Source organism: Lichenostomus cassidix, chromosome 1Ab (genome assembly GCF_008360975.1).
Source record: "Lichenostomus cassidix isolate B80296 chromosome 1Ab, HeHo_3.0, whole genome shotgun sequence".
Lineage (NCBI taxonomy): Eukaryota > Metazoa > Chordata > Aves > Passeriformes > Meliphagidae > Lichenostomus > Lichenostomus cassidix.
The window spans coordinates 5,668,429-5,681,107 of record NC_139481.1 but is presented as its reverse complement, the minus strand read 5'-3'; the positions used below and the strand labels follow the sequence as shown (position 1 = coordinate 5,681,107).

Here is a 12,679-nt window from a genome sequence, read left to right as displayed (position 1 = left end):
AATTTTGTCACCCAGTTTGTGTAATGAGCTTGTACATTCTCAGCTCAGCATCCTCTGCAGAGATTTCATAGGGCAAAGAGACTTACAGGGCTCTGCTGAAAGATAATAACCCCAACTGTTATTTATTCTGTATAGAAGATATTAGGTCTAACCATCACTTGCAGAGCACTGTGAAGAGAGTAAAACAGAAAGTATATTGATATTTATTTTTAAAAATTCATTCCTTTTTAGTTTCTCTGCAAGAAATTCTAGTGGACAGAGCAGCTGATTGATAGCGCCAGTGCATTCCCAGTGGGCAGAGCACACACGCAGTGAGTAGCATGTAGTAGGGGTTAAGTACTCCCCAGCATGCAACTTCACCTGCTGCACTGGTTTAAATATAAATCCTCCCTTAATGAAATATTTCTGAAGCTTAGAAGTGGAGAGAAATAAAGCAAGAGCTGAGACACAGAGCAGAGAGGCACAAAGGCACCTTGGAATTGTGGTGGGGAGGGAGAGCAGAAAAGGTGCTGCAAAGGGATGCTTTGGGCACTGGTGGTCCAGTGAGGGTGTTTCTGCATCCTGCCAAGGGATGCATTGCAGAGCATGGCAGGAGGAAAGGGTGGAAGGAAGGGCAGTGGCCATGACTGTTCAACATGCCTAGATGACTTGCCCTCCAAGCAATGAGTATAGCAGCCAAAGAAAACATGACTCTCCTTGAAACTACACAGTGATGGCCTTCAGCTGGTTTTGGGGATGCTTCCAAAGAGGCAGGAGAGCCCCTCAGTTTGCCCCTGCCTGTGCAGGTGTCATAGGTAACATTCCTCCAGCTTGGTTTCCCATGGGATCCTGACAGTAGTCGCTGCCTTTCTGGACAAGGCAGACTGACCACTGTTCCCACTGAGGAACTGCCTCACTGACCATCCTCACTGGCACTAAATCCTCGCAGGGCTGTGGGGTGCCTCTCTCTTAAGATGGGAAGCTCATGGTGTAGTCCCTGTGTGTCTCACCTCAGTAACAGGGTGTAAGCTGGTGCGAGTTGTTACTCACCTTGTTCACGTGGCAGTGCAGTGGTGGTGGAGCCCACTTCAGAAGACTTACACACAGAAATTGCTGGCAGGCACAAACCAGGTGTTTTTGTCAACTTGCTGGTGTGCATGTGTGAGAGGCACAACACCATTTGTAATTCTCTTTTGACATCTAGCCTATTGTGGCTGTGTTCTGCTGTGCATAGTAATGCACTGACTCTGCATAGCAATACGTTGACTAACCACAGTCATTTGGTAAAAAGAATGCTGCCTTCCACCTCCAGAAGACACCGACATGCAACTACTACTTAAAATTACAGAGACAGACAGTAGCTCTATCAGCAAACCTTGAGCAGCAGGACCTTTACAACCTGCTAAGCAATTCAGTTTATATGACTTAAATAGCAATGACACATGCTGTATAGCCTAATAAAATGGCCTCAGTGTAGTACTTGATAAATATTTCTTACCATCAGAAATTCACAAAGCAGGTGAGAGCAGATTAACAGGCCAGGCTGGAGGTTGAGCTGAAGAGAGGGGCATGTTCCTAACACTGAGATACGCATGGCATAAGATTTCAACATGAGGAGAGCAATTGCAGTTGTGAGTTTTTGTTGGCTGACTCCACGCTTTCCTAGAATAGGTGGATTATTCTGAAGCAGCAAACTAAAAGGGTTGCATGTTATTAAGTTTTAGAGACCTGGAAAGGAGCTTTTGTGATGTGAAGTGAAGTGAACATGCCCTGGTGTGTATGCACACCAGTTCAAAGGCACAGCTGTGCCATGGCTGCCTTCATCCTCCAAACTGGAAGGCCAAGTTGGTGACCTTGAGAGCTAAAAGACTCTGTTGCTACAGTGTCAGCAGCACTGAAAGGTTTGTGGCTCTTGGAGTGAACCACGCACTGAAGAATTGCTTCCACTAGACAACATTTGCTTTTTCTGTGATTCTGCTCAAACTCAAGGTATTCAGGGAACAAAAGATCCTGTTCCTGCAATGCTGGCACATACCAAGCTTTTGGCCTGGGCCTTTAGGAAGTAAAAATCATCTCAAATTGTAATTGTTACAGGAGTTATCTCTGTCCTTGTCCTTGGCTATTGAGGTGATTTCAGCATTGTTTTAACACCTACTTCAGCATCTTCCTTTCCTTCATTTCCTCTCACTTTTTGTTGTCAACACCTGTCTTCAGCACCTTTCCATTAACAGTATCTCAGATGACCACCTCAGTTTCTTGCAGGGTGCCTGTGCACAGATTGCCTTCCTTCTCTTTCCTCTGTCAGGCTTTTCCTAGCTGGAGGGAATAGGGCCCCACATCCACCTCTGCTGTGCACTCAAAAGGGTGATACATTTTAGAGACCCATCCCCAAGACCTGCTTCTACTTAAAAGGCATGATTGTGCTCTGTGTCTGCACATTGGACAGATGTAAATTGGTTTGGGTCCAAGTTTGAGGATAAGCTCTTTAAGACCAGGTGGGAATGGGATACTACTCATAAACTAATAATAAACATACAAAGCAATTCTTACTTTATCAGCTGCTGTTCCAAAAGGGAAGACACAAGCTCTGGCAGTAAGGGTTAAAAACCCTTCCTGGCTCAGTGCCTTTCATTCTGTGTGGTTGGATTCGCTGCTACTTCACCAATCTTCCCCTCTCCCTCCTCTGGAGAATTAAAATACACCTCCCCACATAATGCAGGCAGGCACACGAGCTGACCAGGAACACAGACCAACTCCCCAAACTACTAAATCATGTTTGCTGCTGCTTCTGTGCATGCAGGAGGGAAAGCAATTACCAGGCTTGGAGAGAGCTTAATAGGAAGGGGCAAGACTTTTAATAGTATTTTTGTGTGTAAGCACAAACATCCTCAAAAGCTGTGGCTGAGTTATAGGAATACAGTAAGCTTGCTGAGTAGGCAAGTGCTGTGCCAACAGGTAAAAGCTCTCAGTCCTGATAGTTTGTGAGCAGGGAAGGTGATCCATCAGCCTGGGCCTCACACAGATAACTCCTGGGTTACTGCAAGGTGGGAAGAGCAGCTGAGGGAGTCCTTAGAGGGAGCTGGAAGGGGGAAAGCTGCTGGCTAGCAAGAAGGCTTGGAGTAGGGGGAATGCTAACTGCTGGGCTGAATTTTCAAAAGCCTCCATTTTGGATTAAAGTGTATCTTTTAGCCTGTGAATCAACTGATTTTCAGGCTGTGTTGGGCCTTTGATGTTTTTGAAATTCCCACCCTTAATCTGTGGGACAGGCTCTAGTACAGCAGGTGCTGAGCTCTTGGCATGTGTGATTAGTCCAAACTGACTTCTCTCCCTGCTATAACATTAACCACAGTTGTTACCTTTCCTAGAGACAGCAATCCAGCTGCTTTCAGTGGGACTCCCCGTGTGCTTGAAATGGCTGAGCCTGCTCAGTCGAGAGGCTGATCACTTGGGCCCTAATCCTGCAAATATTTACCCATGGGCTTTAGCTCTGTTACAGGAATAGTCCAGTTGACTTTGGGAGATGACACGTATTAGCAGTGCTGAGCACTTGCATAAGGCCTGGCAGGACCATAGCTCTGGTCCTTTTCAGATTCCCATCCATGAAGTGAGTTTAATAGCCTGATATGATCCCTTTCTCTGGAAAGGTTTGGGTTTGGGGTCACTTATTTATTGAACCAAACAGTTATATTTGAATTTCTTATTGTAACCAAGGAGCTTTAACACTTTGAAGGATAAAACTTCCCATGGTCCCTGTTTTGACAAGCCCTCAATCAAACTGGTGAAAAATATGCCCATCCTAAAACAATAAATAGCACAGATTACACAGAAAATTACCCTTCCAGTTCTACAGCTCAACCTTCCCATGTCAATTGTCAGCTGAGAGCAAGTATTTCCAGTTCAGCAGCTCAGCCACTTAGATCAGGAAGGGACTGTAAAAGAACAGTTAGACCTTATCAGTTGTCAGAAAACTCTTTAGTGACTTGATTTTTCTTTATAAAATGTAATAACTGTCAGAGATAAAGAATATATCTCTCTTCCCAACTGGCAGCCAAGGGTAGCTGCAAAGGGCAAGCAGCGTGGATACTCATAAATGTGTGATTACAGGCCTTTCTACTGATGGAGAGGGGAATATTGATGCAATATTAGTCATTTTTATTGGCTTAATATTCTTCTTTCATAGCAGCATATCCAAACTGCTACATCTTTCTTCACATACAGTCATTGTCCATCTAAAATACACTGCTGCTCTTTCCATTTCTAATCCAGTGCTCTCCAGCTCCTCATGAAAAGCCAGAATATGAGGGTTTGCTGTTGTACATCTTCCTTGTTGATCCATCCCTGCCCCTGGAAGGATTTCTTTCCAACTGCTGTGCAATAGCTCCCTCTCCTTCTCTATCATCTGCCCTGTTCCAAGTGACAATCTTTTAGGATGGCAGTGGCCTCTAAGAGACCCACAGTGTTTTCCACTGTGAGTAGAACAACATGGTCTTTTGTCCTCCTCGGGGCACACCAGGATGATAGCCCAGGGAAAGTCAGTGTGATAGGAACTTGTTTGTGAATGCAGCACCCCAAGGTGCTCTTTAAAGAGAAAAGGTAATAGTTTTTCAGTCCCAAGTCTTGGGAGACAGGCAGTGAGTTGCAGTTTGTGAATGCTGACAGAGAGACTTTGGGATGGACAAGTTGAAGGGAAGCACCACAGCTCCTTTAGCAGTGTGAAAAATAAATAAGGCAAACAATGTTCTGGGAAGGAAACTGTTCTGTGTCTGCTCCACCTTTCCTTGGGCAAGAAGCAATGCTGAGACCAGGGAACAAACAGCTCCATCACAGACTGAGACCAGATTAATCAGCTGTTCCCTGCACTGGACTAGCCAGACTGAGAGAACAGAGAGGAAGGACACTCCATGGGAAAGAGATCTCTATTTAAAGTGCACACTCATGAAGTTAAGATTCCTTTTTCTCCATGGCGTTTCTGTTCCTGTTGGGGCTGTTTCCACCATTAAGCCTAATTACTTAGCTTTTTATGTGCTATCCATTTCTTTTCATCATTTTAAAAACTTCAGTTGCCATAACAACATAATGCAATCAGTGAAACATAACAGCTATTTTCTGTAGTCAAGGTCTGTGCACTGTCAAGGATGTGAGCCATTTAAGCAAATCTTCACCATCCCCCTTCCTCCCTCCTCTTTCTCACTCTCTCTTTTTCTCCCTAAACAAGCTCATAACAGGAAGGAGAAACCATGAGGAATAATTAGACACAATAGCAGAGCAAATCCCAATCGTACTCATGCAGTCTAGTCTAATGAACTTCCAGCACTAATCTTGGAAGTGTTGATGTTCCTTTTTAATCACTTTCTTGATGTCATAGATAGATTAGTTGCAGCAGGACCTTGATAATCTACACTAGAGTCAGGAGACCCAGAGCCTGTTCAGAGAAAGGCAAGAAAATCAAAAGCATTGCATACTTTCGTCATTTCTTTGTCATTTGTTACTCATTTTCAAATGTTTGTTGAGACTATATGTCCATTGTACCATATTAGTAAATAGAATGGTGTGTATTTTGTAGATTCATGGAATTTAAGCATGAAAAGTCATAGCATCTATTATTAAATCATTGCTGAAAGGCTGGGAGAAACCACCACGTTTTTGTGTGGGTGGTGAGACTTGCAACAAAGCATAGTATAACTGCTGGGCTTCTACTGCACACATACATAAAAAGCAGTCTGAAAATAAATCTGGCAGTCTGGTTCAGTGCTATTCTAAGCAGTGTGAATATCAGATCTATCCACAATGTCTTACTCACTCCTTGACCTCCATGAAGGCTTTCCTGGAATAGTAACGAGGGAGTTTTGAAGCCTGGGATTTGGCTTAAGCAGCCTCTCTGGCAGAGGGCTGCAGGCTGTGCTTTGCCCTTACGGAGCTCATCTAATGGTGCCGAGTTGATCACTGCCCCATTCACTCTTTCCTCGTGTCTGCTTGTGTTGCAGCACCTTGTCCAAGCAGAGGAAGAATGTCATCAGCTGTGTCACCGTGCATGACTCCCCCTACTCCGATTCCTCCAGCAACAACAGCCCTTACGCCGTGCAGCACCGCACAGGGCAGAACAATGGGAACAGCTACGACACCAAAGGGGTTCCAGAGACTCACTGCAGTGGGAACCCCAGAACCATCATCGTGCCACCACTGAAAACCCAGGCCAGTGAGGTGTTGGTAGAGTGCGATAGCCTGGCGCCAGGTAAATTGCACCTCTTCCGTCAAGAAAATTAGTAAGAAATAAATGATTTATCTTGGAAGAATCTCATTGTTCAGTTTCATTTTGTTTGTTTGGTGGGTTGGGTTTTCCAAAAACACTGTGTTCCTGCACTTCTCTCAAGTGCCACATCTGTTCTCGGTAGCCATGCTGCATTATTTGTGTGCCCTGGTTCACTCAGGGGTCACGGGGGCAAGTGTCAGTCCTAGTTAGTTCTGTACAGACCAAAGAACAGAATGCAGCCTTTAGTTCACCATTTGACATGAAAGGCTCCCAAATGCAAGTGTGAACCTTTGCTGCCTTGCCTTTCCATAGGCTTACTTTAAAATGGGTAAGAGATTGAAAACACGTGTGAATTTCCATCCAAACTTGTTGACATTTCTGGGAAGAACATTTCCCCAGGATCTTCATTGTGGACTGGTGAGGTTTGCTCATCCAGAACCTCTGCAATGCTAGATAGTACAATGTGTTGAAAAAGGGTTTTATGGTGGAAGTCTGGCCCAAAGCAGTTGGCTTTGAGCTGCCTGGCAGTCCTTGCTTTGGACACACTGCTGGTGAAGACAAAGGCTCAAAGGGTGAGCTCCCCACCTGCATCTTCTCCCTCCCTTCCCACTCACCTGACGTTAGGCAAGCCAGGGTTTTTTTATGCTGTGAACACCATAATTTCCTTCCTCTCCTTGGGATTTGTACCTGCGTTGTACAGTTCTGCTGGCCGAACATTGTCTCATGGTTCTGAAGGAGATATAAAACCTTCTCCAGGCCTGCTTTGGGTCCAGTTAATCAGGTCTACTTGTCTGCCTCTAGGCTAACAGGCTGGTCATGTATATGAAGTCCTGCTGTGGTATTCTGTTAACTGAGAGAAAGAGTTTTCTTAACCTGCTTCTGTTGTATGTCTCCTCCCAAAAGCCACTCTGGAGGAGACTCGGTGAGAAAAAGGTAGGGTGAGAATTAAAGAATGTCATGTAAGCTACAAATGTGTTTCCTTTCCTGGCACAGTCACCACCAGTCACCACTCATCCTCCTACAAGTCCAAGTCCTCCAGCACCGTGACCTCCACCAGCGGTCACTCTTCAGGGAGCTCGTCTGGAGCCGTTGCCTATAGGCAGCAGCGACCAGGAGCACATTTCCAGCAGCAGCAGCCTCTTAATCTAAGTCAGGTAAGTCAGCCAACACTGATTTTGGTGGTGCATCATCCAGGTATTACCTACCACTCCTCCATCATGGGCTGTCCTGTTCCAGTCTAGTGATAGCTGGACCCTGTGTTGAGTTTGATCAGCTTGTTTCTACTTGACTGCAGACCTTGATCTTCCAGCTCAGACAGCAGAGGCAGTGCAGATCACACCCCTGAGTGGGCTGGGGGTTCTCTTCCCAGGTGTTCTGAAGTCTGATGGTTTAATAGTGTGAGTTGGAATAACGTGAGAGGGAAAGTGCAGTGGCTCAGCCACAAAGGAGTGGAGCAGGAGTGTAGGAAGGACTGAATTCTCCTCAGCTGTAAGTAACCATGGGGAGAATATCTTCCAAGTGAAGAGAGTGCATGAGCCTGGCTGTGGGACTGGGAGAGAAGTCCCCATCAAATGGGACAAGGCAAAGCAGCTCCTCTATGCATATAGGTGACCTCATTTAATGAGTTTGATCCATCCCATGATAAAGCTGGGCTGAGATCTGGACAAATCCCATCTTTTGGCAGCATGTAGTTCATAAGACGTTTCACAATCTGTGATCAGAACTCCCGGGGAGCTCCCCAGGAGCTGCAGGAAATAATTCCCTTTTCACATCCTGCACCTGGGGCCTCTGTCTTCCTTGAGGTGAGATGACAAGAGTAGGGAAGTTACAGCTCAGTTACCAGTGTTTCAAGAGGAGAAAGTCTGGAGAGCTCAGAGGACAGTGCCAGTGTGCATCCAGAGCTGGATATAAGCAGAACTGTTTTTAAAAATAAAAATAACTTGGTGGAGAAAAATGTCTCTTCTCCCTCAATATGTAGAGGAAATTCAAAAATGTGAATAAACTTGAAATGAAAGTGTGTGAAAATGGAGGAAGTGGGCAAGATGCTGTTTGCAAGAGTTGGGGAGGAGTGTGGCTGCCTTATTTCGGACCACAATAACAGCACAGAGAGTACTTACAAAGAGGATGAAAAGTTTTGGAAGAATAGAAGGAGATTGCATGGAGCATTTTCCTTCTTGTCTTCTAATTCGTACTTTATTGGTAATTTAATACTCTGACTACAAATAACTGGGAAAGCTCCTTACATTTTTGTGTAATGGGAAAAAACAACTTAGAAGATCCCTGGAAAAAAAGTACATTGGTCCCATCCCACTGCTGGAAGTTGCCTGTGCTCAAGTAATTTTAGCTGATTACATGAGGGCACCAGGTACCTGCAGGATCTAATCAACCTGAGGGCTTTCTCTTTAAAAAATAATGTTGTTATTTTTACTAACCAAGGAAATTATTAAGTGTAAATACCCAAACTGAGCAAAAATAAATTGCCTGTTCCAGGCATAGTTAGGCAGTTTCATTCTCCTGAGCTGTCTGTGCACCACAATTTGTCATCAGAGTTTGCTAACAAAAACCATGCTACTTGGTTGGTAGGAATGCTACTTGACCAACTGGACTTATGGGAGATGTTCTTGGGAGCTGGGCATCCAAGGTTGTGTCTTTTGGTAACTCTGTCAGCAGGTTGTAGCTCAAACTGGGAGGCTTGTTGACCTTCTGGGGGTCATTTTGGTCAATGTATGAAGCTACAGGGTCTTCCTAGGCTTGTGAGGGACAAACTGCTGTTGCTCGTTTCCAAGGGAAGACTGGAGATGCTGAGGGTGTCAGGAGGAGCTCAGGAGACTCTTCTGAGGCCACCCTGATGTTACAGGAAGGCTCCCAGGCATAGTGAGGAGGTCAAGAGCCATTCCTTGTCTTGTAACCACCTGTCCCTGTTGCTGTCTTTATCCAGGCCCAGCAGCACATCTCGACCGACCGCACCGGGAGTCACCGGAGACAGCAAGCCTACATCACTCCAACGATAGCTCAGGCCCCGTACTCCTTCCCTCACAACAGCCCCAGCCACGGCACGGTCCATCCTCACCTGGCCGCCGCCGCCCACCTGCCCAGCCAGCCCCACCTGTACACGTACACCGCCCCCGCCGCCCTGGGCTCCACGGGCACCGTCGCGCACCTGGTGGCCTCGCAGGGCTCGGCGCGGCACGCGGTGCAGCACACCACCTACCCCGCCAGCATCGTGCACCAGGTCCCCGTCAGCATGGGCCCGCGCGTCCTGCCCTCGCCCACCATCCACCCCAGCCAGTACCAGGCTCAGTTTGCCCATCAGACCTATATCAGTGCTTCTCCAGCCTCCACAGTCTACACTGGATACCCGCTGAGCCCCACCAAGGTCAACCAGTACCCTTACATCTAAACACTGGAATAAAGAGCGAGAGACGCACCCGACCCCGGGGGGAGTGAGGCAGCCGCTTTTGTATCGAAGAACGGGACAAGCTAACAATGCAACGGGAGGCTCGTGTGAAACTTGAACGAAGGAGACTTTGAGGAAGAAAAGGAAAAGAGGAAAGAAGGGGGAAAAAAACCAATTCTGCAGTTTTTATTTAAAAAATAAAAAAAAAAGAAAATGGAAAAAAAGAACGGAAAAAAAATAAACGACAAAAAACCAACCATTCTGCACCAAACTAGAGAGAAAGAGAGAAGCAGAAGGACCCTCCAGCGGGTCCTGTCTTTTGAAGAACTTCACCAACAGACTTTTAAAGGTTATTTTCATCCAATAGTGAGCTACATTTAGAAATTTGTTGTCCAGAACACCTAAAATGAAATCCATTAGGTTTTTAATCCTATAGGTATATGGATTAGGGATTTATCCAGCATTTCAAAGGGTTTATACAGCGGTTTTTGTATCCCAAAGTATATATAGGTTTGGGGGGATTTTTAATGGAAAAAGAAAGTGGGTAAGGGAGGCTGAGGGTGGAGGACAAAATGTTGTCCCAGTGCTCTAAATTTGGTTCTAACACTGCTACACATAAACACACCTGGGCAAAACAGGCCATGCAGCACTGGTTGAGAGCAGAAGCAATGGGGGTATTTCTCCCTTTTCTTGAAAACACTGGATAAATCCCTGAGAAATGCTATTCCTAAACAAGATCTCTAATAATCTATGTTGGATTTCAGTTCCTTTTATTTGGATTTTTTTTGTTTGGTTTTTTTTTCTTTTTTTTTTTGGAAAGTGTTCCTTTTCAATCCCATTTTAGTCTAGGAGAAGACATTTTAGCTGGCCCCAAACCCCTGCCCCCAGCCCCGGTAGAATGTAGCACTATACAGGTCATACCCCTTTTTACTCTTTTGTGTTGAACTTCAACGATACCAATAGACTATTCCTCAGTGTGATTGCACAAAGAAAAGTGATATAACATAGGCATGTAACAATGTGATTGTCCAGGTGTGTGTGTGTGTGTGTGTGTGTGCAGATGCTGCCTTCTCTCTGTGGTGTGTTCCTCAGCACAGCCATTACAACTGTCACAGTCTTAGTTTTACATCATTCCCTCGTAGTGCCTTACCAAACTACAGACGCGGTTTAAGGGTTTACTTCCACTGGTACTCCTAGAAACTGACTGAGGCTAGTTGGAATTTACTCTCAGCTCTTTTTCTTTCTTTTTCTGTTTCCTTTTCTTTTTTTTTTTGGGGGGGGGCGGGGGGTATGTTACTGCCGATTTTCTCCTGCTGGTGGTGTTGGGTTTTTTTCCCACATCGTCAATCGTAGCTCACTTGGCGAGGTGTTGGGGAGGCTTGTTGGGGTCAGAAGTGCATATAACTGGGTGTTTTGTCAAGCACTGGATGGGCTGGAAGTGACCAAGTCAGCTGTGAGGACCCCAGGGGGTCTGGGGACTCATTTGTGGACTGGTCTGTTTCTGTCCTGTTGAAATAGCAGGTTTCCTCCCTGGAAACTGAATTCTCATTCTGCTGTTTGCTGATGTTCTCGATGGAGTGGGAGGACAGTGTCCACCCTCATCATCAGGTTGTCCTGGTCATGTGTCTGAAATGGGAGCAAAAATGTAGTCCTTGAAAGGGGGAAACACTAGTTGTTGCCAGCATCTCTCACTGTGTCTGTTGATGAGAAAGGGTCAGGAAAGGGCTGGAGTCCCAAAGCAAGCATGAGAAAATCCAGTTGAGAGAGTCAATCTCAGGTTTCTTAAGTGAAAAGAGTATTGTAATACATAGAGCCTTACCCACTCTAACATAGCTGTGACACTGTGTGCCTCCCCTCCTCTCACCTACACCCCGAAAACCTGCCTGCAGTGGCAGAGTGACCCTGGAACTGGAGAACACGCTGGTCCTCCACGCCAAGGAATGCTACATGGTCATGTTGTTTTCCAACAGTTTCTAAAGAGAGCCTTTCCTGTCATTGGTTTGGTTCAGAGGGGAGTTTCCCTGGAAATGGCAGTTGCACTGGTGCATCAGTACCATCATGCCTGTGGATGTCCTGAGGAGGAAGGAGAGAAAGGAGTTTGGTAGAACGTTTCCATGAAAGCTGAAGTCTATGGGGCTGCTCAGTTCCACTCTACATTTCCTTGTAACTAGAGCATGAAGTAGTCAGGTGTTCTGCAAGATGCTGGAAAATAGCAGGTTTGTTGGCAGGGTGGTGAGGGATGGGTTCCCTGAGTGGCAGTGAGGAAGAAGGCTCTCTGAGATTGGAAAAGCTGACAGAAAGACAAGCACAAATATATTGTCTTGAGGTAAGTGCATGGCTGGCCTGGAAGACAAAGGTACCCTGCTATGCATAGGCTGTTCAACAAGACTATTGTCTTCTGGCAAACCACCAAATAACCTCCCTGGTTGCCAGCTCTGGTTCCTGGGCTACCCTTGCACAGTTTTCTTCTCCTGCCTGTCCTTCATTCCAGCTCAATATACTGTAGATGAGGATGCAATCTCCCAGCAGCCTATGCACCTTACCCCGCTCTTCCTTTGGAAAGACATGTCCCCTTTCATCTGAGGCAGGAAAATAAAGCCCTGCTCTCTCTCTTGCATTCCTCTCCTCTCTCACCAGTTTGGGAGCGAGAGCATCATGCTGCTTATGTCATGAAAAGGAAAGATAATATTATTTTATTGTATGGTTGTTATGATTATGATTATTATTTTATTATTATTGTATTTTACTCTGGGTTTTAATTGCACACGCATTCCTTAAAATTTGTGGGTTTTTTTTTCCTCTTATTGTTGTTATTGTTAATTTTATTTCTCTTTATCAGTGGCATTGGATGGGTTACTGTGATTGTGAGAACTGCAGGAGGAAGGAGAAATGAGATTATTCCGATGCTGAAAACTCTGCCATTAATCTGGGAGAGTGGGGCCGCTCAGTGAGAGTGGTTACAGCCTTGAGGAACTGGAGTTATCCTCTGGGTCACATCTGCATTTCAGAATAAGTCCAGAAACATTCCTTCAGAGGCCAGCACCTGACAGCAG

The 12,679-nt window shown here is 45.7% G+C and overlaps 1 protein-coding gene across 3 annotated transcripts in view; it reads left to right on the top strand.

The window, feature by feature from the left end:
• HIPK2 (homeodomain interacting protein kinase 2) overlaps window positions 1-10,399 on the top strand; it is a 120,705-nt gene extending 110,306 nt beyond the window's left edge. For all 3 annotated transcript variants that reach the window (XM_085049583.1, XM_085049581.1, XM_085049582.1), the window contains exons 13-15: window positions 5,964-6,211; window positions 7,223-7,383; window positions 9,168-10,399. In XM_085049583.1, the coding sequence (XP_084905709.1) occupies window positions 5,964-6,211; window positions 7,223-7,383; window positions 9,168-9,629 (871 nt within the window). In that variant the 3' untranslated portion in view covers window positions 9,630-10,399. The remainder of the gene's footprint in view (window positions 1-5,963; window positions 6,212-7,222; window positions 7,384-9,167) is intronic.
• The last annotated feature ends 2,280 nt before the right edge of the window (window positions 10,400-12,679 follow it).